This window comes from Corythoichthys intestinalis, chromosome 18, assembly GCF_030265065.1.
Source record: "Corythoichthys intestinalis isolate RoL2023-P3 chromosome 18, ASM3026506v1, whole genome shotgun sequence".
NCBI classification, from domain to species: domain Eukaryota; kingdom Metazoa; phylum Chordata; class Actinopteri; order Syngnathiformes; family Syngnathidae; genus Corythoichthys; species Corythoichthys intestinalis.
The window spans coordinates 26,714,201-26,739,621 of NC_080412.1; the positions used below are offsets into that span (position 1 = coordinate 26,714,201).

Here is a 25,421-nt window from a genome sequence, read left to right on the forward strand (position 1 = left end):
TATTTTCCACCATGATTTGCAAATAAATTCTTCAAAAATCAAATATTGTGATTTTCTGTTTTTTTTTTTTTTTTTCCACATTCTGTCTCTCATGGTTGAGGTTTACCCATGTTTACAATTACAGGCCTCTCTAATATTTTCAAGTGGGAGAAGTTGCACAATTAGTGGTTGACTAAATACATATTTGCCCCACTGTAGGTGAAATTTTAAAAAATGTAAAAAGGATGACCTATGTTTTTTTTTTTTTGAATGAAAAAGTTAAATTCAATCAGTTAATTTAAATATATTTGATGTGAAATACATTATAGAATGGATCATGTAAGAAAAAAAAAAAGTAACGTCAGTTACTTTGCAGAGTAACTAATTACTCTTAAAATGAGGTAACAGAGTTACTAACTCAATTACTTTTTAGGAGAAGTAATTTGTAACTGTAACTAATTACTTTTTTAAAGTAAGATTAACAACCTTGGTGGTGATAATACACACTCAGCAGGAAAAGCAGTACATTAATTTCAATTAAACCCACCTAGAAGCCACGAGCTGTAGGAAGAAAAAAAAAAGTCTGAGCGTTTAAGAGGATGCTCCCCATGCTAAAGTTGATGCACATGCTAACTCGAATGCAATACTAACGCGACGAGTTATATTTGGTGTGTGATGATTACTTCGCACAGACCTTTGAAGGCTAAAGCAACATTGCATATTCTCTCTTGCCAAGATAAGAAAACAAATCTTACTATGTGTTCCCAAACAAGCAAGACGGAGCACAGCCTAGCTTGAAACACATTCTAATCTCCGGTCAGGAGAGTGGGGGACAGCCGCAGCACATCTTAAATTAGTGACACGACCCGAACACTGCTACGATGCAAGCTGATGTACTCCACGTACGATATGAAAATGTCAGGCATTGTAAACATATGACAGAAATTATGTTGCATTGTTGTCTCGTTGTCGTCTCATCAGATTAACTGGCATACGTCTCATTATGTTCTAGTCTCCTAAACCACGGTTTTATAGCTCGCCATGATCATGTCATCGTCATGAAAAAATTGTCGTCTACGAAATATCTTCATTATCGTCATTGTTGACGGAAACAACAATGCAAAGAAACTTGATTTGATTGCCAGACATTTTTTCTATCAGTAAGCAGTAATGTTTAAAAAACAATTTATTCTTCATTTTGTTTTGTTTAATGGAATGTTTAAGCTCCATGCTTCAGGCCTATGTTAACAATATTCAGGTCAAGTGGATAACTTGCACTATAAATCTTGGCTTAAATATTACTTCTGCCTCAGACACATTATTTGATTAAATGTTTTGGATTTATGCAAATAAATTAGCCCATTGTTGTTGCAAATAATTTCATAAGAGAATTTTTTTATTATGTTTATATTATTGCATGAATTTGCTGCATAACTGGTCATTTTAGAATGTTTTTTTGTTTTTTTTTAGCCTAAGTGAAAACAACTTTGAGGCCACTGAATCATGAATTGCTCTTAAACTCTTACAGTGCAAGATTCTACACAGGAGTCACATTACAAATGCGAGGTTGGCCCAAATATATATATATATATTTATTAGGGGTGTCAAACGATTAAAATTTTTAATCGAGTTAATTACAGCTTAAAAATTAATTAATCGTAATTAATCACAATTCAAACCATCTATAAAATATGCCATATTTTTCTGTAAATTATTGTTGGAATGGAAAGATAAGACACAAGATGGATATATATAACATCCGGTACAAAGGTACTGTATTTCTTTACTGTAACAATAAATCAACAAGATGGCATTACCATTATTAACATTCTGTGAAAGCGATCCATGGATAGAAAGACTTGTAGTTCTTAAAAGATAAATTTTATAAGAAGTTATAGAAATTTTATATTAAAACCCATCTTCATGTTTTCATTTTAATAAAATTTGTAAAATTTTCAATCAAAACATAAACTAGTAGCCCGCTATTGTTGATGTCAATAATTACTTACACAATGCTCATGGGTGCTGAAGCCTATAAAATCAGTCGCACCCAAGCACCAGCAGAGGGCGGCAAAACTCCGAAAAACACAACAAGTACACCTTTCACTATGCTGTCATTTTAATCTGTTTGAGCGGGGCATTTGTGCGTTAATTGCGTCAAATATTTTAACGCGATTAATTAAAAAAAAAAAAAAGTTACCGCTCGTTGACGTGATAATTTTGACAGCCCTAATATATATATATATATATATATATATCTAATGTAGTCCTTTTTTAAATTTTTTTGTTTATTTTTTAAATTTGGCCCTAATACTTCATTTGAAAAAAAATATTTCGAGAAAAAAATGGGATGTCCACATATATGAATGCCAGTCTTCAATTACTACCTAAATAATAAGCTAACCCTATGAAGGGCTATGTTAAATACATTTTGTATATTCGTTGCCATGCTGAATCGTTGAAAGGACGCAAATGCCCCGAAGGTATCTCAATAACATCTGACGCAATGGAGAAGTGATCCAGACACACAGGGCTTTTCCCATAGGAGGAATACTTTGTGTAAGGTAAACTGAGCCACAGTGGTGTTGCATAGCCGCTGCTACAAAAGGCCTCGTGAAACAAAAGGAACGGGCGCGATTATTTAAGTTTGCACCTTTTCTGTTTCATCTCATTTTGTGGTTTGGATGAGTAGTGGAACGATTTATCGATTAACTTGTACTTAGTAATTCGATTAGAAAAAAGCTTCGAATCAAATTTCGCTGCTTCAAGTATTCCTTTAATTAAAGTGCCGTTGTAAAGGTTTGTTTTGAAAGAGTTTGCATTTAGTTGTATTGATTGGATGGATACACTGCCCTCTAGTGGCAACAGTGAATATACCATAACTCATTTAACATGGCTGAATTTAGCTGCTCTCTGTTAAGGCCAACATAAGGTAAGTTTTTGTTTGAGCTAATATTATTTTTGCATTCGTAATTTAGTCTATATATTTAGCTGTTTTTTTGGGGGGAGGGGGGGTTGTGGGAATATGTGTTAGAACGATTTGCTAAAAGCATTAGCCACGTTTACATGCTGACTTTTATTCATACCGATTCAAATCATTCCGAATGGAAATTTCACATCAGCTGTTTACATGTCACTTCATCTATTCCGATCCAGCGTTTACATGTGTCTGCCTTTATTCCAAAAGGACGTTTGACAACTGCCGTCTGACATGCGCAGATTAATTAAAACAAAGCGTCACGTTGCAAAACATGGAGCTCGATCGTCAGATCAGCTGCTGTTTTAACTTTTCGAGTGGAAACAAAACTTCAGAATGATACGCCGTTCATTTAAAAAGTTGTGTGGGTGCGCTGTGCGTGTGCTTGGAAGCCATGTTGCAAGTGACGTTACTTACGTCACCGAGTGACGTCACCACGTCAGTACGGAGCATGCGCAGAAAGAACGCAACCAGACACCATTCCGCTTCCCTGTTTACATGATATAATTTTACTTCTAATCGGTTTGGGAAAAGGAATATTCCACCCCTGTGAATCGGAATGAAATTCCATTCGGTTTGGGCCTGTTCATTCCGAATGAGGTGTTTATATGGAACACATTTATTCGGTTTGAACAAATATTCCGATTGTAATTGGAATATTTGGCTCCATGTAAACGTGGCAATTGTAAAAAATATATATATCATTTAAGCTAGTGGAATTTTGCAATGCAAGTTAGCCAATTGTTCACTTGTTGTACTTAGATCCTCATCTATTTATTTTTTTTATTCCGTTTGAGGCTAAGCTCAGGTATTTTAATTTATTTTTAAATGAAAGTGCAATTTGGCATAGTTTGATGAACCACTCGAGAATTTTTTATTTTTATTTTTAATGCTCTTCTGAAAGTGCAATCTTAGCAAGCCTTTGTTTTACATCTCCTTAAATTTATTCTGCGACGCATTAAATGTTTCTAATCCGGTTATTCGAACCTACTAGTTGACAGATTAATCAACTACTAAAATAATTGATAGCTGCAGGCCTTGTTTGGATACTTCTTGGTTTAAAGAAAACGTTTGGTAGGAATTTCCAGAGTGCCAAAGTCATAAAAAAAAGTACTCCTTGACACCAGTTTTAGCACTTGAATGAAATCAGATGGATCAGTGGAAAATAACAGGAAAAAATGTCGTCCCAAGGACCATTGATTAGAATTTGGAAGGAAAGCTTCTTTTTTAGCGACAAGTATGAATTTTCTGTAGAGTTTTTCAGAAAGGAGACAAAAATGTGAATAGATCGTTTTGTGAATAGTAAGCTGCCAGGATGCTGTGGATCACTTCACAAGTCAGAGTACTTCACATTAGGCATTCAAGCTTTTAAAACCCAGGGTCAGCGACTTATGCGTTGAGTTTCCCGCAAGTGCTTTAACCAATAATACGTTCATTAAAATGCGCAATTAAGCGTGCGTTCCTTTCAACCGACATCTTATGACTAACGAGGGCTTATTTGACTTAATGGCCGCCGAGCACAACCTGCACAAAACAAAAAGCCGCCGATGTTTTGGTGTCCTTTAAAAGCCGCCTGGCGAATATATCGTCTACAGCGTGTTATGAAACGTCTATTACCTGAGTAACTTGAATAATGGATGGTGTCTTTCATCGGGGCGCCATCACTTTATGTCTTAGCCCCCCGTCGCCATCCAAACAGCCTCCGCCGGACCAGATAAGGCGACTGTCAATATAAATTATGGATGATTTTATGGGTGAACATAAAAAGCTCAATGATGAAAAGTTCCTTCTCCCTCAGCTGGTGTCACAGTGGTTATATATTCTTTCTTTTTCTTTTTTCTTTTTTCGATAAAGCTCGCAGATTATGTGTGATTAAAGCCGCGCTGTGTATAATATAACGCTACATTATAAAGGGGAGACGCTAAGAAAGAAAAGCCTTCATCTCTGCTAATTAACACCCTCAATCACACCGTGGTGTATTGTACTTGTTATAATAGCTGACGGAAGATCCTAATTTAATTTGGTCAAGTCAGGGACTAATGAATGAATGCTAATTTATTTTACCTGGGCTTCCGTATCATCGCTTGCCACGTTGGTGTGTATTTTATTAAAGCAATTTTCTTGGGTTTGGCAAATAGCATCCTTTTGTATTCAGCTTTTACACAGTGGTAATTGGTGTCAAAAGTAGGATGTTTAGCTTTGTGAAGGAGTGTGTGATGTTGGCTAACTAATTATTAGGCTGCCATCGACGGTGAAAGATGTCAGTGGCTCTGGAAGATGAAACTGAGAGAAGGTTTCAAATCCTCAGTAGGCTTCTTTGTTTCAAGTTCGATGTGTTTGTATAAGTTGATAAATGTGGGTAAAGGAAGTAATTATGTCAAATATTTCTTGATTTGTGAATTTAACTGTGAGAATGTTTGATGAGGATGACTGGTAACTAGGGGTGCAACGGTTCAATTAGCCCACGGTTCGGTTTGAACCTCGGTTTTGGGATCACGGTTTCGGTTCGGTTTCGGTTTGCTTTTTGCATTTTTTTTTTTTTTTGAACTGCCTTTATTTTGCTTTTAAGAAAATGAAATAAACACTTAAAATGTAAAAATGTTCGACTGTTAAAATGCCTCTTAGCTCTTTGGCTAGTTTAGTGACTGACTACTGAAATACACACACAGTAGTAAAAAAGTTACTTGGCAAAGTCATTTTTTTTCATTTAAAAAAAAAACAAAAAAAAACATAGTAACTAGGGTTGTTCCGATCATGTTTTTTTGCTCCTGATCCAATTCCGATCGTTTTAGTTTGAGTATCTGCCGATCCTGATATTTTCCGATCCGATTGCTTTTTTTTGCTCCCGATTCAATTCCAATCATTCCCGATAATTTTTCCCGATCATATACAATACTGTGCAAAAGTCTTAGGCAGGACACCTGCCTAAAACTTTTGCACAGTACTGTATATTTTTATTAATATTATGTATATACAGGATATAATGTATTATATATTTTCCCCAAGTGGAAGCTTCCATGATCCTAATAAATTTAATAATTAAAAAAAAAAAAACACAGTACTGTGCAAAAGTTTTAGGCAGGTGTCCTGCCTAAGACTTTTGCACAGTACTGTACATTTTGGCAATGCATTAAGAAAAAAATGAATAAAACTCGGACGAATATATACATTCAACATACAGTACATAAGTACTGTATGTGTTTATTATGACAATAAATCCTCAAGATGGCATTTACATTATTAACATTCTTTCTGCGAGAGGGATCCACGGATAGAAAGAATTGTGACTTTGTATATTGTGACTAAATATTGCCATCTAGTGGATTTTTTGTTCAGCTTTCAGTAAATGATACTGTGGCTATCCCAAATGCATGATGGGTAGTGGAACCATGATGGGAAGTGGAACCATGACTGTGCGTCGTGCTAGCAATTGATATATCTTCTCTGCGTTGGGAAATAACTTAAGGTTTTAAGACAAAGATCAATTGCCACCTTGTTTCCCCACATTGCTTCCCATGATATTTAGAATCGTGGGGAGAAGGATTGCAAGGCTTTAGCCATTAAAAAGGAGTCTCCAAAGGCTGCCAAAATTCACTCTACTCAATTTGCGCTGCCTTTTATCTCTCTATATAGGTAAGACGGCATCATTACAGATTGAGCGCGACCATGAGTGTGGGGGTCCTGCAGCACATACATTAATTGCGTTGAATATTTTAACGTGACACATTTTTTAATAAAATAATTGCCGCCGTTACCGGGATATTATTAATAACCCTACTTTAAGCCTAAACTAAAGACTCTGGATGTGTTAACATATTATGTCTGTAACGTTAAATACAACTAGAAAACGATTTAATTAAAATATATACAGTATATATATTTAAAAAAGGCATGGCCGATATTTTTTTGCCGATTCCGATACTTTGAAAATGACGTGATCGGACCGGCATCCCGATCGATCGGGTCATCTCTAATAGTAACCTTGGCTATGTTTGGAGGTCATTTAATGTTCTGAATCAACAGTTAAAATTGATAAAATTGCTCCCGTTTTTGCATTAGTTCCCTTCTGTCTACTTTTGACATGTGAAAATTTTAAAACTGTTTCATCATTTAAAGATAGACTCGTCAAGATTTTGCCGATTTAGGAGTATTTTAGATAAAAAGTTACTTAGGTTCACTAGCAAGGTTCACTACAACAGAGCCTTTCTGAGAAGCTTACTGCTCTACATAAAATGGCGGCTGTTTACTAACGCTACCGAGTCTGTCAATTTGCATGTAGTTCTATATGCATGAGATATCTAGGCGTAGGTTGTAGGCTGTCGGCTACAGTCAGGAAATATTGGAGCCACCTAGCCTAGCATCGCGTTTGCTACAGCGTCACAACAAACACTCTTCCCTCTCCGTGCCTCTGACTTTTCTCGCGCCATTCAACCAATGTATTAACGAACGGAGGGGAAAAAACGTAATGCACGAAAAACGTACAGAATTTGAACGTAACATACGGCGTACACATTTAAAAATCAGTGCTCACTTGTACAAATTACGCCGAGACCGTACAACTTGACAGGTATGAATTATAGTGGACCGTCACAGATATGTAGTAGCACTCTGTAGCACTGGACGGCCAACTATCAGTGGTCACGGCGAAACTATGTGCTTTAGCGAAGTCATCTTCGATGGCGGGGAATACATTGTGTGAGAAATATGTCTGCGAGGGAACAATGTAACGCAGGTCAAGCGTTGCAAATAAATTAACGAAGCCTGCCGTGTGTTTTCACTGGTGTCATCTCCGGGGTTGTCCTGCTCTGAGAAAGTGATATCTGTGGGTGATGCCGGCTGAGTTGCCGGAGTCATGTAATAAGTGTTGCCATTAGCATAGGGAACAAGCACTGAGCAATGCTTGCAAATTTTTTTTTTTCAATATTTTCTCTCCCTCCTATTTTCTCTCCCACCGCATTGTAGTCCACGGGGAAACCGAAATGTTGCCACACCGCAGATTTGAAAGAAGCCAGTGCTTCCTCAAAATTCGGTCTCTCCACTCCTCCGCTTGCCATAGATTTTTGTTTTCTTTCTTGTTTCACTTTCACTTCACTCGTAAGCGAGAGAGGGCGTTACTCGGCTTCTACTACACAGGTGCTTGACAGCGATCGGACATTTACGGCGGGGCGGGAATTTTTCCACAGCTATGCTTCACGTCGCACACAGAGCTTGAACAATTCATTCCACAAACGTTCGGAATAAATTAATTGCAAAACCGAAAAGGCGCGGTTCATAAAGGCGTACTGAACCGTACAGGGTGAACCGTATGGTTCGGCTTTGAACTGCAAACTATTGCACTCCTACTGGTAACCAGTGTTGTTTTCGTCAAGGATGACGATAACGAAAATATTTTGTCAACGAACACTTTTTTTTTCATGACGATGACAAGACGATAACGAGCTAAAAACGTGTTTTGGGAGACTGAAATATAACGGGCCTAATGCCTGTTTGCCAGTTTTCGTCTGACAAAACGAGAACGAGACGAAAATGCGCAATAGTTTGCGTCACATGTTCACGTGACATTTTAACATTTTATGTGTAGTTAGCCTGCATCGTAGCAGTGTCTGGTTGTGTAACTCATGTGACGTGCTGAGCCCCCCCCACTACTAAATGTAACTAGTAGCGTTAGCGTGGCATTCACTTTAGCATTAGGCTAATGCTAACGACGAGCATCCTCTTAAACTCTCGGACAACTTTTTTTACATACAGTTTGTGGCGTCCAGGTGGGTATAATTGATTGAAAATAATGTACTGTTTAGAGATATTTCTAGTCGGAATTCGATTTTTGTGTATATTTTTGACCAGATATCGTCATCCAATACGTCAGGGGTAGCCAACTCCGGTCCTCGAGGGCCCCCATCCAGCTTGTTTTCCATGTCTCCCTCTTCCAACACACCTGACTCAAATAATCAGGATCGTTATCAGGCTCCTGCAGAGCTTACTGATCATTTGATTCAGGTGTTTTAAAGGAAGGAGGCATGTAAAACAAGCTGGATAGGAGCCCTCGAGGACCGGAGTTGGCTACCCCTGCAATATGTTGTAGCACTGTATTATAATAATAACGGTTCATATAAATGACATGATGCTGAGAAAAAAATATATACCATTGTTCTAAAAAATATCAGACATTGTAAGCAGATACTCACAAATGTTACTTATCACTGTAATTTTCCAAATATAAGCCGCTAGTTTTTCCACTCTTTTTGAATCCTGCAGCTTATTTGTTTTTTTGTTTTTTGCGAGTGGGGGGCTAAATAGATAACACTTTATTTGACAACAGCGTTAGAAGACTGCCATAAGATCATCATAATTATGACATGACACTATCATGGGCATTAATGAATGCATATGAGCTTGGATCTTTTACATCCATTCAAAAGTGAGATAATTTGCCGGATGACACAAAGTGATATTTGTCAAAAGCATTTATTAATGCTCATGACAGTGTCATGTCATAATTATGATGGTTTTATGACAGTCTTATGGCGCCACTGTGAGATAAAGTGTTACCAAATACCATAAATGGCAATTAATGAAACAACAGGAACAGTAACTGAAGAAGTAAGGAGCACAGAACATGAACACAGAACATTTTGATTGTTGTGGAAGATGGATGGATGGATGGATGGATGGATGGATGGATGGATGGATGGATGGATGGATGGATGGATGGATGGATGGATGGATGGATGGATGGATGGATGGATGGATGGATGGATGGATGGATGGATGGATGTGTCAAGTTCAAATACGAATCCTTAGGTAGACATTTATAATATTACCCAAAATTAGGAGAGAAGACACTCAATTTAGTTGAAAAGCTTGCAAGGAGAAGGAGGGGAAAATATACAGCTTCTGCAATCGTTCTTGCTAGCCCCTCCTTCACCTCTCTTTTACTTGGGATGGCCCTAGCAACAGACGAGTGTCTTGCCTAAAAGGGAAAGGGGAAGCAAGCTGGAGACACCCCTTATATTTGTTTAGCTATGGCACATTTCAGCAAAGCAAAGCTGCCTCTTTTGCCTGTCCTTGAACAGGCAAGAGGCTTCTTCAAGGCTTCTTCAAAGCAAAATATTCCTTCTTTGTGTGCAGCAATGAACAAAAGCATTTCTTCATTGCGAGCAGCACTAAGCAAAAGCATTTCTTCATTGCAAGCAGCTATTGATTCGAGCAATTATATAATAAACATATTAATAATTATCTTATCAATAAATTTCATGAAGCAATAGCATTTGTCAAGTAATAAAATGCAACAATATGATTTCCTAAATGTCCCAGTTTAGTTTCTCAATGTCTGTGGCTTGTCCTTGAAGTTGACCTGTGGAACCTGGGCTGTTTTAAACCGGTCAGAATGACAAGGCAGTTCTATCAAGAGCTAAACATGTCTATAGTTATCAATCACAAAAATATCTCTTTACTACAATCAATCATGGAACATTTAATAACCATTTAATAATTATCACTATGAATCAGTTGAGAAATGTTGATGGAGGAGCTCATTAATCTGTTTGGAAATGTTATTGTTGAATTGTGGGGAAACTGCATTTTTTTGTGCTAATGTGAAAAATACAAGAGTGAATATTTCTAAATCCCTAAGCAACACTCTAGAATCCCAAGTACATCAACAGCTATAATTTTAGACTCCAATTTCCCGCTACCATTTTTTTTTAAAAAAATTCTGAATTCTCGGCAGCTTCCTCCACGCCGTGCGCCGTCACTCTCAAACATACACCTCGCCACTGTCAAACATGACAAACGGCCTTAGGCATGACTGCTTTTCTCCATAACCGAAGTGACGATTCAATGCAAATTTGCTCATTTACCTCCAACCGAGCGAGCCGCCATGTGACTGAAACGTGTCGTTTGAAGGAAAGGAAGTTAGCAGTAGAAAAATCCTGAAAATCAATAGGGAAATCCTCGGTGGTGAAACATTAGTATTGCCTGGAGAGAACGCCCCATTTCAACGAGCTCCCCCCTGACCTTTTCGCTGAAGAGACATTTATGTACTTCTCCTTCTCAAGATCAAATGTCTGCCCTCCTCATCACTTCCTCTCCATGTTCACATTCACTTGGGTATGGTTTAATATCAGGCGGCTGTGTGGGCTCGTGGTACTCTAGACGCTCCTGAATCCTAGCAGAAGTGCGTTTATCCAACCCAAAGCGGATTTGAAGACTAACAAGAGGAGGGATCTGCACTTGAATATATTTTCGAGAAATTTTACGAGTGGATGTTGTTATCGAGTTCAGTGATTTCCATGAACTGATTAGTTTATCACTAATGGACGTCCATCCATTTGAACTGGGAGGGATGGCAGCGAATGAACCCTCCCAGTTCAAATGGATTGGACGTCTCGCACGGTCAACAGCAACAATTAGCCAAGCCTTACGAAGCTAAAATTCTGTTGTCCAGATGTTGTGATTGCTGTTTTTATGTCTTTTTTTTTTTTTTTTTCGTGCGTTCTAATTCAGCCCCAGCAGCTTCCAGACCTAATTAATCAACAACCAATTTCAACTCAATCCTTTACAATCAATTATCGGGTTATTACGCGCATGCCTTAACAAGACAACAGAGTTGAGACGAGCGATTAAAAAGGCTTTAACACCCGACCTGATGTTTATTAATGGCTTTGAAGCGACTTAATGGGATAACTGTGAGCCCCCTTTAGATAGCGAGCCTAGCAACCCCCACAACAGATGTTGGGTGTAATGGGAGCGCAACAGGAAGTGAATTGAATCCTGCCTGACCCGAGGTCTAATAGGACATCAAGTGGAAGAGGGGAAAAGGCATCGGGTTACACTGGAAAGCCCATCTGCGTCCACTCTAACCCGCGGAAGAGTGGATATTGTCTGGAGGGATTTGTTTTGATGGCTTTCAATAGAAAGGTTTTCAGGGTGACCTTGAGACACGATGTCAATGTGGAGCAAGGCTGTTTGTTCGCAGCGCTCAAGGGGTTCTCCGACCGCCACGTGCCCGACTGGCGGCCTATGGTCGTGCGTGGTATCGCTTTTTCTTTGGTTCCCGAGTCGTGAAATAGTTGCCTCTATACTCCCGACATTGCATTCTATGGTGTTTACTGTATAGGTGGAGTTTGACTTTTGCCAACTTGTTACTTGTGTTTTTTGGAGTTTTGTCGCCCTCTGCTGGCGCTTGGGTGCGACTGATTTTATGGGCTTAAGCACCCATGAACATTGTGTAATTATTGACATCAACAATGGCCGGCTACTAGTTTTATTTTTTTTTTTTTGATTGAACATTTAACAAATTTTATTAAAACGAAACCATTAAGAGGGGTTTTAATATAAAATTTCTATAAGTTGTACTAACATTTAGCTTTTAAGAACTACAAGTCTTTCTATCCATGGATCGCTTTAACAGAATGTTAATAATGTTAATGCCATCTTGTTGATTTATTGTTATAATAAACAAATACAGTACTTATGTACCGTATGTTGAATGTTTATATCCATCTTGTTCTGATCTTTCCATTCCAACAATAATTTACAGAAAAATATGGCATATTTTATAGATGGTTTGAATTGCGATTAATTACGATTAATTACAATTAATTAATTTTTAAGCTGTAATTAACTCGATTAAAAATTGTAATCGTTTGACAGCCCTAGTAAAAATACATTTACATTGTCTAAGAATAAGAATTTTCAACTTATACAGTTTAAAATACTTAAAATATTTATTTAAATTTTACTCAATCTAATATGTACAAAATGGGTCCTTCCCAATCCGATAAATGTACAAAGTGTAATGAAGATACTTCGGATACATACTTGCATGGTTTTTGGGAATGTAAACCGGTACAACAGTTCTGGTTGCAGGTAACGAAGAAACTCTCATCCCTTTTAAACTGCAGCATTCCATTGTCTCCAAATCTTTGCATGCTTGGCGACCTGAATACAGTGAATATCTCAAATAATCAAGCTTGTCCACCAATGGCAAGTTTAACGACAGCCAAAAAAACAATACTGCTAAATTGGAAAAACAAAGAAAATATTAACATGAACCAATGGCTAAATCTAATCATTGAATATATAACATTAGAGAAAATATCTGCAAAACAGACAAACAGCAACTCGAACAGCTTAAACGATGATTGACGCATGCGGCACATCGAAGTTTCGGCTTCCAAGCATCTCTGGCAAGATCAAACCTTAACGTTCGTCAATCATTGTTAACTTTAATAAGTAACTCCGGTGCACTGCCTGACTAGGAAAAAAGCAGCAGGAAGTTGAGTGAGACAACGTGATCGGGTCGGGACAGCTCATCTGTATTTATTTTTTTTATTTTTAAATTGAAAAAAAAATCCACGATGGACTGAGGGTGCGAAGTTTGAAGCGCAAAGTAGCGAGTGATAACTGTAATATAAATTGAAATGAGCTGAAATGACCATAATTAAAAGGAATCATTCACAATTAAATCACATTTACAGTAGCTACCCAGAAGAGCCATTAGAGGGAGACCACAGCATTATAAATACAGGCAGGCAATCATAGGACATGCCAACCAATGATGATTCCCAAGATGCATTTTGCTGGGTTTTGCAGATTTTTGTGTTTTATTACTTTTCTAGTTTTCTTCGTGATTATTTCTTTCTGGTAACATAGTAGTTATATCTAATGAGTTTATAATGAAAATGCTTTCTATCGTTTATTGTTCATTTAATTTTTGCACCATTAATGCAAATTTTCTGCTCACGTAACAAATCTCAAAGCTTCTTAGTTAGGAGACGTTTAAAGGTTAATATTTATAACTGCTGTGCTGAGCTTTGACCAGCCCTTGTACAAAGGCAGAAGGCGTTTAACATTGAAGACAACATGCATATTCATTCAAAACTGATATTGATAAATTGCCGTTGTTATGACCAATATCAATTTTAAATGCTGTTATTAGTAGATATCGAATACACGATTATATTGGACAACTCTACTGTTACTTGCTCCCTCCCAAAACATTTTCCAATGATCATGAACCAGATTTGGTTAACGACATATCTGCTACAGATATTTTTTTTTTTTTGTGAGATCATTGCAAAGTCTCCGTCTGTCAATCACTTCTCACCTAGTGATGGGAGACTTGATTTTCCACACAGCAACTATCATAAGGAAACTATTAACAAATAAGTGGTTTAATGTGCAAAATACATTATCATTTGTATGATTGTAAGTTCTTTTGCTTGATAGCGAAGGGCCCATAAGCGATCGCCAGATTGGAAAATGCTAGCAAGTGCTGGAAATTATGCCATCAAAGGTATGGAAATAATATTCCTCACCAGTCTGAAGATTTCCTGGCTAAAAAGAACCGTGGTTAAAACACATTCACTGCCATGGAGTTAAAGTTCAAATAAGGGAAGTCTGGTTGTTTTTATTTTTTATTTCTTGATTTACTCCACGACGGCTTCCGGCTAGCGTCGTAGCTCGCTGCAGTCTGGAATGATTACACGAGCTGTCTCCAAAGATGTCGCGCCACATCGTAATTTACTCCAACTTACTGCCCGAGCCGTGGCGACATGAGGATAAAGTTTCACAAGACTGGTGTGTGGTGCTGGTTTCTTCACTAAATCAACCTTTTGAATGTGATAAAAAAAAAAACCGAGAGGGAGAGGGGGAGAAATTTATTGATCTTATTCAATGTTCCTTGTCAAAGATGCATTTCACTTACTCATAGAAAATCATAACACTGTGTAAAAGCAAATTTCTTAAGAGCTACGTTTGAGCCACTGAGAACTACGGTGGGCTAACTTAGTTTTTGTCAATCCAAGTTGCAGTAATGATTAATAGAATCCAGGTTTACTTTATATTTTCACATATACAAGACTTTCCGATACTGTGCTCGGCACTTTCCATAATTCAGCAGTGCAACCCTAGGCCAACTGTAGTTTCCTACATGACCCAAAAAACCAGCAGTATTCATTCATATTTTTAGTCTTTTCTGAACAGAAGTGTCAAAAAACAGTGGTCTAATAATGTATCTGAACTTTTTGGAATTTCTCTCATTTCTGCATAAAATCACCATTAAATGTGATCTGATCTTTGTCAAAATCACACGGATGAAAAAAACTGTCTGCTTTAACTAAAACCACCCAAACATTGATAGGTTTTTATATTTTAATAAGGATAGTATTCAAAAAATGACAGCAGGGGGGGAAATAATAATAATAATCACATTTAATATTTTGTGGCCCTGCCTTTGGCAGCAGTAATAACTTCAACCAGGTGCTTCCTATAGCTGCAGATCAGTCTGACACATCAATCAGGACTAATCTTGGCCCATTCTTCTCTACAAAACTGCTGTAGTTCGGTCAGTTTCCTGGGATGTCTGGCATGAATCGTTGTCTAGGTCATACCACGGCATCTCAATGGGGTTCAAGTCTGGACTTTGACTTGGCCACTCCAGAAAGTGTATTATGTTCTTCTGAAACCATTCAGAAGTTGATTTACTTCTGTGTTTTGGATCATTGTCTTGCAGCAGCCATTCATCATCTTTTTAGCTTCAACTGTCTGACAGACGGCCTCAGGTTTTCCAGCAAAACATCCTGATAAACTTTTGAATTCATTTTTCTATTCATGATTGCAAGTTGTCCAGGCCCTGAGGTAGCAAAACAGCCCCAAATCATGATGCTCCCTCCACCATGCTTCACAGTGGGGATGAGGTGTTGATGTTGGTGAGCTGTTCCATTTTTTCCTCCACACATGAAATATTGTGTTACTCCCAAACAATTCAACTTTGGTTTCATCAGTCCACAAAATATGTTGCCAAAAGTTCTGTGGAGTGTCCAAGTGCCTTTTTGCAAACATTAAACGAGAAACAATGATTTTTTTTAGACAGCAGTGGCTTCCTCCGTTGAGTCCTCCAATGAACACCATTCTTGGTTGTAATTTTACGTATGGTTGGTGTGTGCACAGAGATATTGGACTGTGCCAGGGATTTCTGTAGGTCTTTAGCAGACACTCTAGGATTATTTTTTACCTCTCTGAGTATTCTGCACTTAACTCTTGGTGTCATCTTTGGTGTACGGCCACTCCTTGGGAGAGAAGCAACAGTGCCAAACTCTCTCTCCATTTGTAGACAACTTTCAGATTTTCAGAGATGGTTTTGTATCCTTTCCCAGCTTTATTCAAATCAACAATCCTTGATCGCAGGTCTTCAGAGAGCTCTTTTGACCGATCCATGATGCACATCAGAAAATGCTTCTCATCAAGACATTTCTTACCAGTTGTGTTTTTATAGTGGGCAGGGCAGCTTTAAACCACTCATTAGTGATTGGGCACACACCTGACTTAAAATGTTTGGTAAAAATTAGTTTCAATTGCACTTTAAGACTCCTGAGGCAGAAGGTTCACTTACTTATTTTTCCCCCTTCTGTCATTGTTTTTCATTCTATCCTCATTAAAATATGAAAACATATAAATGTTTGGGTGGTTTTAGTTAAAGCAGACACTGTATTTTCATCTGTGTGGTTTTGACAAAGATCAGATTTGATGGTGTTTGATGTAGAAATGTGAGAAATTCAAAAAAGGTTCTTTTTCTATACTACTGTATTTGCCGATATTTGCTATTTGTGGATGGGTGGGTGGATGGTAGTGTTCACCTTTTTGTCTTCATGAAATATTGACAGATATGACAGCTATTTTAGGATGTAGACCATTACTAAAGTCAGTTCAAAAATAATAATATGACAGCTATTTTGATGTTTAATCAAATATGACATTTTACAAAATTTAGCCTTTCCATTGGAAATGAATGATCAACATATTTACTATGGATTAACTGTTTATTAATGGTTGGTGGAAGCCCTAATCTACCTTTTTTGGGGACCATACATATCAGATAATATTTACTGTTGTGAGGCTGAAGGACTTTCGATAATTTTAAGTTTGACAAATTTGATTATCAAAATATTTGTTGACAAACTCAAATGTCTTTACTTGATTAAGCTAACAAAACGTGCAAACAGTAAACAAATAACAAGAAGGACTCGTCAATGACATTATTGAGCGAGATAATAATCCCCAGATTTAATTGCAGCCATAAAACTTGAATCACTCTTCTGCAAGATGACAAATATGGAGTTAGCCCACATTAGGATTGCATGTGGGCTCTGCCTCTGTTACCAACACTAATGACTTTGTTTGCAATGCGCTCCTGCTCCCCCGGCCTGTTGATCTAACAGCTAGACGACTGCGGCCCATCAGTGACAACGCAAACAGCCCAACTGTGTGTTGTTCTGGCCCGGCGAACTCGCACGCAAACATATCAGACGCAGCCTGCTTCCTAATGGGCTAGTCTCCGTTTTTCACATGAACAGACGACAGAGAGAGAAGAGACAAACACTGAGTCAGTCGCACAATTAGCTCTTTAAAAAACAAGATTTGAGGCTATTTGCTTGCTTGTGAGAACAGACGCGTTTGGTCTAAATGCCTCGCTCGAGGCCACTCGGACAGTTCCGTCCCAGTAGATGTTAAGATGCCACGTTTCTTCAGGCTAAAGCTAAATACGCTTAAAATCGATGTGAAAAACATCCCTGGAATGCTGTTTGGTTTCACATTTGATTAACAAATAGTGGAATATTTTTCATCATTTTCTTGGAAATTGACCTATTCGCTACCAATGACGGCTACAGAAGTTTAATCTCTATGAACTGTAAAGGGCTACACAGAAATGTAATCGGAGACGCCAAATTCGCCGACATATCAGAAGGCCGCCATCTTGGATGGGTCATTTATGCCGCAATTGTAATCTGCAAGAAAAATAATAAAATAATGTGCAAAACTATAACAATATAGGACTCTGTCATATTGAAAATAAACAGGGGAAGCGCTTTATTTGACAGTGGCGTCATAAGATCGTCATAATTATGACATGACATTGTATTGAGCATTAATGAATGCTTATGACAGATGTCATTAAGTATCATTCGGCAAATTTTGTCACTAACTCCATTTATGTCCAGTCCGCATCGTTTACATTCATTCATAAGTGACATAGTTTGCCAGATGGCACTCAATGACATCTGTCATAAGCATTCATTAATGCTCATGACAATGTCAGCTCATAATTATGACCTTCTTATGACAGTCTTATGACGCTACTGTCCAATAAAGTGTTACCATAAATGGGGGTAGGTAGAGTACCTCTTGGTACCTCACGATACGATACAAGTTGCGATACATAGCTTACAATAACGATGATATCCACGATATGGCGATACAATTATCGATACATTGGTCAGGAAATCATTCTAGGATATTCTACAAAACAATGAACAGAAAGACAAGCGATCTTCCTCCTTCTGCTGTAAGTTCATCTCTAGAAGACGTCCGATCCATTTGAATTGGGAGGGTGGCAGCAAATGAACCCCTCCCACTTCCAACGGGCCCCTCCCTCTCCTATGGCTCTAGGCGACAGCCAATGAAGGAATGTTCTTCATCCTTTCCCAATCTTAATGGATTGGGCGTCGTGCGCCGTCAATGGCAGCCATAGAGTTAACTAAAGCCCCTTTCAGATTTATATCCTGGTAGTTTCCAGTGTAAGGTGACGCAGGATTTACCAGTGTCATTGCTTTCACACATGGAGAGATTATCCAGGGAATAACCCACGTTGGACACTTTCACAGACTTGCCCCGTGTTGCCGACTCTGTGCTCTCTGTGCGGGTAGGGCAGCTGGCGCGATTTTATAAGATATATACGAGATACGATATTATATTGCGTCAGTTTTGGTCGGCATCGGTAACAAAATAAACCAAACATTTCAAAAGAAGGACGATGGACTCCCTTCCTCGGCTCTACGATTCAGTAGCAATTTGATTTTGTTACTGTATGTTTTCAGTTTAATTTTGCTATATTCAGTTTGCCGTGATGATAATTGCGATGTTTGTTTACCGCTTTTCGTCCTACTGCAAAGGAAGAGGAAATGACGATGGGCATGTCATGATATTTACGTCATCAGCCATCGCACTGTGACCTGGAAATTTAACGCTTGCTTTCACACATACCGCTTCCCGGGAAAGTCCTGGACATTATACTAAGACGCGACTCGGTAAATGTCCCCGTCATCCTGTGTCAGTCGACCCGGGAAATTGCTTTCACACAAGGGCGGAGGTTTGGTCTCAACATAGGTAGGGACAATATAACAGCATAACCTGTATGTAGACTTTTTGCTGGCGATGGGACATCAATGAGACCAAACAAATAATTGAACGGGAGTCAGAGCTATATTTCTAACAAATATGAACCTAATTAATTGATAAGCTAAATGATCAATGCAAAATAAATCTTTACTGGCTTATACTTTCATGTGTATTTGTTCAGGTGTTACAATGTCCGATTCAAAACTTTGTTTTCAAATACTGCTAAAGAAACATTTTGAAGTGCAAGACCCTTAATTTAAACAGGGAGCTATCCAAGAATGTGTCTCAACCAAGTGGACCCACATCATGCAAAAAAATGATCCCATTGAGGGACGGCTAGCCTGACTTCGTTGTTACTTGTGGAGGCTGGCCTGACCGCAGTACTTTTGCAGGTTAGCAAGTTCACACAGTTTAATATTATGTTAACTTAGATGCAGGTCGGACTGTCAGTAACAAAATTAGTGGTGTTTCTGCCACCTCCGCAACATTGACGTCTTTTTATATTACTTACAGTGGCTGCTGCTGGCCCAAAAACTTAATATCCCTCCTCTTCGAAGGGGATGGAGGAGGAGGCATGTTGTCCACATGAATCTATCGGGGCTGTGCGAGTGTGCATGGGGGGGGTCAAGTCATCAATAGAGCTGGGAATCTTTGGGCACCTAACGATTCGATTACAATTCAGAGGCTCCGATTCGATTATAAAACGATTATTGATGCACCCCCCTCCTTTTTTTTTTCTCTCTTTTTTTTTTTTTTTTTTTTTTAATGTTCTGTACGTTAGTTCCAAAATTGTTCAAAAATACTCTCAGGCGAAACCACACTACTATTTCAGTATCAAGTTAACATATAGCAGTAAACAAATATACAAAAATAACATTAAATAAAAAAACCCAGTCCCCATTCTGTATCAGCAGCTTTAAACTACATTCAATTAATTTAATGTTGTGAATCAACTGTTAAATTTGTTAAAATTGCTCCCGTTATTCCATAATTTCCCTTTTGTCTACTTTCGACATGTGAAAGTTTTAAAACTATTTTAAAGATAGATTCAAGTCAATATTTTACCGATTTAGGAGTATTTTAGATAAAAAGTTAATTAGGTTTGCTTGGAAGGTTCGCTACAACAGCCTTGCAGGGAAGCGTACTGCTTTAAGATGGCGGCCGTTTATAAAGACCGCATCTAGCTTTTTGTAGATGTGCTGCTAACACTACCAAATCTATATTGCATCTAGTCCTATATAAATGATATCCACCGTAAAATTATATGGATGTACTTTGTAGCAGCTTTACGGCAGCAGTCAGGTATGTTGTTGTGTTTTTTTATCTCGTTGCATGAGTTGAGCTAGAGCCGTGAGTTGAGCATTGGCATTACCCGAGGGGCCGGGTAATGGGTAGCATGATGTTTAGCTACTCTCGCGCCGTTCCGTCCCCAAGACCGCGCGGCGCGCTGAGTGTTGTGTACTTCCGCTTTACTTCGCATATTTCAATAATCGGAATTTGGATGTATGTGAATCGTTCTCGAATCTTCCAAGGCCGAAACGCGAATAATCTAAGAATCGGAAATTTTGCACACCTCTAGTCATCAGCCAATCAAATGTGAGTTTGAGGGGGTGGGGGTTGGACCGGCACATTCAGCAAATTTAAAAGGGATAAATGTAACATAATGAAAATATTTCACTTAATAATGGTAGGGTCTATTCTATCCTTACAATATAAGAGAAGACAATCTAAATTACCGATATAACTGAACTCATTATATAATGCAAATAAGATTTCTTAAAAGATGGAGACAATTTGAGCATCCAGAAAAGTTGGTAGTGTTATGTCCCTACCGTCTCTATGGAAACCTACGCCATTGCTTTCACAAATAAGGGGTACCCATTTAAATCCATGGATTTTAATGGTGTTTAGATATGTGTGAAAGGGGCTTGGAACACTATAATGGTGGAAAATTTTGGTGGAAACTTGTTGGTTCCCCCTTTTTTTTGACACCTTTTTAAAACGATATCTCGATTCTTGGCATGAGCGTATCAATAACCCTTTCGGATGCAAAGTATAACAATATATCACCATTTCGATATTTTGTCACACCCCTAAACATTAACACTTCTATGGCTTATTACGTTGTCTATGTTGAAAGTGTAAGAAGGGGGCTAGAAATGTCGAAGGCTGCAGATTTTTTGCTGTTTCTTGTTATAAGATGCTAAATTGTAAAAGCTAAGAATTCAAGGTTTAACCTCCGCACTAGATTTGCGCTATTTACATGGCTGTGTAGAACAAAGTTGGCTTGAATAATACGTGCAATAAACATGCTGTCCATGCGAAGCAGAAACTGAATATTTTTCTGCATTTTTGTTCTGATATCATAATCGCACATTTTCAAGAACTATCGTGATACAATTTTGAGGCTACGTTGTCCACCTATACGAAATAGCAAAAAGTTAGAAACCAACTTTTTTTCTGGTGAAAGAAGAGAATCCACTCTCGGAACACAATATTCTTTCAAGATTTTCAAACAACTCTCTTGGCTGTTTCCATTCCTGGTGCTGTTCAGGCATTTTTGGAGACTTTTGGTGTGCAAGATGGTGTAAGTTTTGGCAGGTGTTACAATACAGTTGATTTCTTGCCAATATTTGATGGCAGCTTGGAGGGAAAAGCGTGTCCGCTAAGAAGCCGCAGCAGGATCGGATCGTTTCTTCCTCTTCTTTTGTCGCTTGGCGGCCCCCCTCGTGCACACACACATGCAAGGAATTCTTCTTCTTTTATGATGGGAATTCCAGGCGTGTGAGGTGCCCCCCTTTCCCCCTTAATTCCCCCCTCCTCCAGGGGCAACATGCCTCCATTCTCATGGATTTCTCACGGGGTTGGAGGAGGAGAAGCTGGGCTAATTCATCAATAATCTTTACCTAATCCTTTCTTCTTCTTCTACTCCTCTACTACTACTTCTGCCTGGAGGCTGGAGTAACATCCTCATGCACACGCAAGTCTGCCTGAACACGTCCATAGGGGAGCATATGTGTGTGTATGTGTGTGTGTAGACCGGCTAAGAAGAGACGAGGTGTGGCTGGGATGGGGCGGCGTCCCGACGCTTTGTCTGCGGCACGGCCCACCGGAGGGGGGTGGAGGCAGGCTTCTCTCCGGCGTCTGCACCCGGAGCCACATCAGATTGGCGTGGGAGCCAGACGCAAACGCACATACACATAGCTTAGACCAGGAATCTGAAGCCAGAAGTTCAAGAAACAGGAACAAGAAGAAGAAGCTGGATTTTGTTAGCAACAGGAGCAAAAAAAGTACAAGAGAGTGTTGCTGCGACTTAACCAAAACAAAGGAAGTCAAGTTAGGCTTGTTTTGGTTTGGAGGAGGACACAGGAAGAAGGGAAAAGGGATGTGTTTTTCAAAGTAAAACTTGGAATATGGGACTTTTAATCCATGACTTGGACCACGGGAACAGCAAGTCACGTTTCCGCGCTCAGCTCTGGATCATTTTGATAAGTATGTTGACATATAGGCAGCTTACGCTAATTCAGCTGCCATGCGGTTGTTTGCTTGAACTGTGGCTGAAGAGGTCAAAAATGAGTCTTCTGTTTGCAATATTGTTAGTTTATTGTCAATACACTAATGTATAACGAGGGGAAATTTGAATAGATAATGTGATGCTTGATGTTCCTGATTATAGCAATTACTCACAGTTAAAAATGGATTCCCCCCCCCCCCCCCCCCCCAATTTGTTTTGCTTTGGGGCGAAAAATTTTGAAAATTGCAAAAATCATTGCAAGCCACATTTTTGATTATGTTTGCAATGTGATGCTAAGTTGCTAATGCTAATTAGAGTCACTTTTGATCGGTAGATGAAAAGATAAAAATATGTCCAAATGTTTTTAAATGTTCAATTTTCAACTGAGTCGGTTTGGTCAGACAACACTATCAAGTGTAGAGATGTCCGGTACCCCAATATTGTCCAGCTCCAAAAATCCGATACCGTTATCAAACTGATACTGATATTTGCGGACGTAGACTAATCATATTATTTTTCAATCATTTTTTGTTCATTCAATTTTTACTCCATAAATGCAAATAGTCTGCTCACATAACAAATCCCAGGCATCTTAGTTTGGAGATGTCTAATCGTCAATAAGCATAACTGCTGTGCTAAACTGTGACCAGCCCTTGTACAAAGGCAGAAGACTCCTACGTTCACTTTTAAGGCAACATGCATATTGGCCCAAAACTGATCATGAAAAACCGATGTCCGATATTATTTTAAAATGCTTTTATCGGCCAATATTATCGGTTGCTCAATAATTTTGAACAACTCTGTTTAACCATATTGAGGTTACCTGTTCTGAACTCTTTCATTTCTTTCTTTGCAGCTCTCGCAGGCAAAATCGCTCCAACCAGTTCCGATGCCCTCCTCAGTTCCTCACCGGTGACGGCCAATCCCTCACCGCCTGCCGTCTACCTGCCAGCCAGCTTCAAGATGTCCAACGTACAGCTGGCCTTCTTTTTGCGAGAGGCGGCTCAGCCGTCAGGGCGCAACCTGGGCGGGATCGGCGGAAGTCCGGGCGGCGGACACCCGCTGCAGCGTTCGGAGAGTTTTGTGGTTTTCCAGACAAAGGAGCTGCCAGCGGTCAACATTAGCTTAGGGCCTTTTGCCCGTGACCAGACGCTGTCCAAGGAGTTGCTCCAGCCGACCAGCACGCTGGACATCCCCGGCCAGCTGACGGTCAACTGGAAGGTCCGCGCCTTCATCGTCCAGTCACGGGTGTTTTCCAACAACCCCACTGTGCAGGTGTTCTTCTACATTGCCGGCCGTGATTGGGATGACTTCAAAGCCCAGGACACACTGCCTTGTGTACGCCTGCACGCCTTCCGAGACGTACGGGAGATTAAGACCTCGTGCCGCATGAAAGGCAACTTAGCGCAGTGCTTGGCCCAGATGGAACTGCCGGCCTCCTGGTTCAACGCCAACGTGGCCCCGCTGGGCCGCCGCAAGGGCTCCGGCGGGGACGGGCTTTTAGACGGGATGGCCGGCGAGACCCTGCAGGCCGAGCTTTACTACACTCTGCACGAGCCCGATGCGGATGGCGACTGTGACGAGTCGACGAGCCGCCGTGGTGCCCGTGGGGAGGCGCCGTCGCAGCACCCTCTCTTGCGCATCGGAAGCATCAGCCTGTATCAGGCCAGCCAGGAGCAGCTTCTGGTGGACAAGCAGCTAGACAAGAACATGTTCCTCAGGCTGCCCGAGAAGCCCCTCAAGCCCGGGGAGACCCTCAGGATCTTCTTGTACTTGATGCCCAACTCCACTGTGGAACAGTTCAGCCTCAAGTAAGTCACACATGAGTGCTGTACTTGCATCTACAACCTCTTGTCCTCTCAGCATGTGCTGAAAATCAGGCCATATTGTACTGTAGCAGAAAAGAAAAACGATCTGAAGTGATGTGAAAATTAACCTTATTCAACTTTGAAGTATATTCAAACACAAGGACTGTAGAACTCATTGACTACTACTGATGGCGATAGACACCCAAACCATTTGAACTGGAATGCTGGAAGCCATCATTTGCAGTTCAACTAGGTTGGACGTCAATCATCCTCAATGGCAGCCAATGAGGTAAACATAACAAACTCATTAACTTTACAACTAAGAAGAGCTTAAGTACTTAAGCAAAAGTAATTGGTCAGTGCCAGGCTGCACTTCTTGTGCTTTTTTTTTTTTTTTTTTATAAGTATTAAGGGTGTAACAGTACATGTATTTGTATTGAACCGTTTCGGTACGGGGTGCTCGATTCAGAAAGGAGGCGTACCGAACGAGTTTCTGACGTAATGTAACCCTTACTTTTCGAGGCTGTGAGTCGATCGGGTTACAGTTTCTTTGTGTAGATTATATTTACTCCGTCTTCTCTACTATAATGAGGACCAACATGGTAGGACAATATAAGTTAGAACAGAAACGTCAACGGCGCGACAATGTGGCCGCCCGGGAACGTAGTGAAACGCGGGCGTTAAAGTCAATCAGCCAATGCACACCAGTCGCAGTGCGGCCACGTGTTCGCGTCCCAGAAGCGGCTCAACGCAACACACGCGAAAAGAACGGCAGAGTTTTTTATTTGATGCGAGATGCGACCCTCCTGCATCAATACTACTACCGGTAACTAGGATAGGGCAGACCGGAAGTCACTCGTGTAAAAATACGGTGGATCCGGTCGATTTTCAAACTAATATGCAATCGTAACCCACTTTTTGAGTCCATCAGATCTCTTGAGAGGTTGATCGGGGCACAGTTGAC

General features: G+C 39.6%; 1 protein-coding gene across 3 annotated transcripts in view; it reads left to right on the top strand.

Annotated features, from left to right (window-relative positions):
• The window catches only part of tmem132e (transmembrane protein 132E), a 530,001-nt gene that overhangs the window by 340,611 nt on the left and 163,969 nt on the right, over positions 1-25,421 (top strand). For 2 of the 3 annotated variants that reach the window (XM_057820318.1, XM_057820319.1), the window contains one exon: positions 23,506-24,460. In XM_057820318.1, the coding sequence (XP_057676301.1) occupies positions 23,506-24,460 (955 nt within the window). Of the gene's footprint in view, positions 1-22,080; positions 22,628-23,505; positions 24,461-25,421 lie in introns of those variants that run through there. The other variant, XM_057820317.1, reaches the window with a different exon arrangement.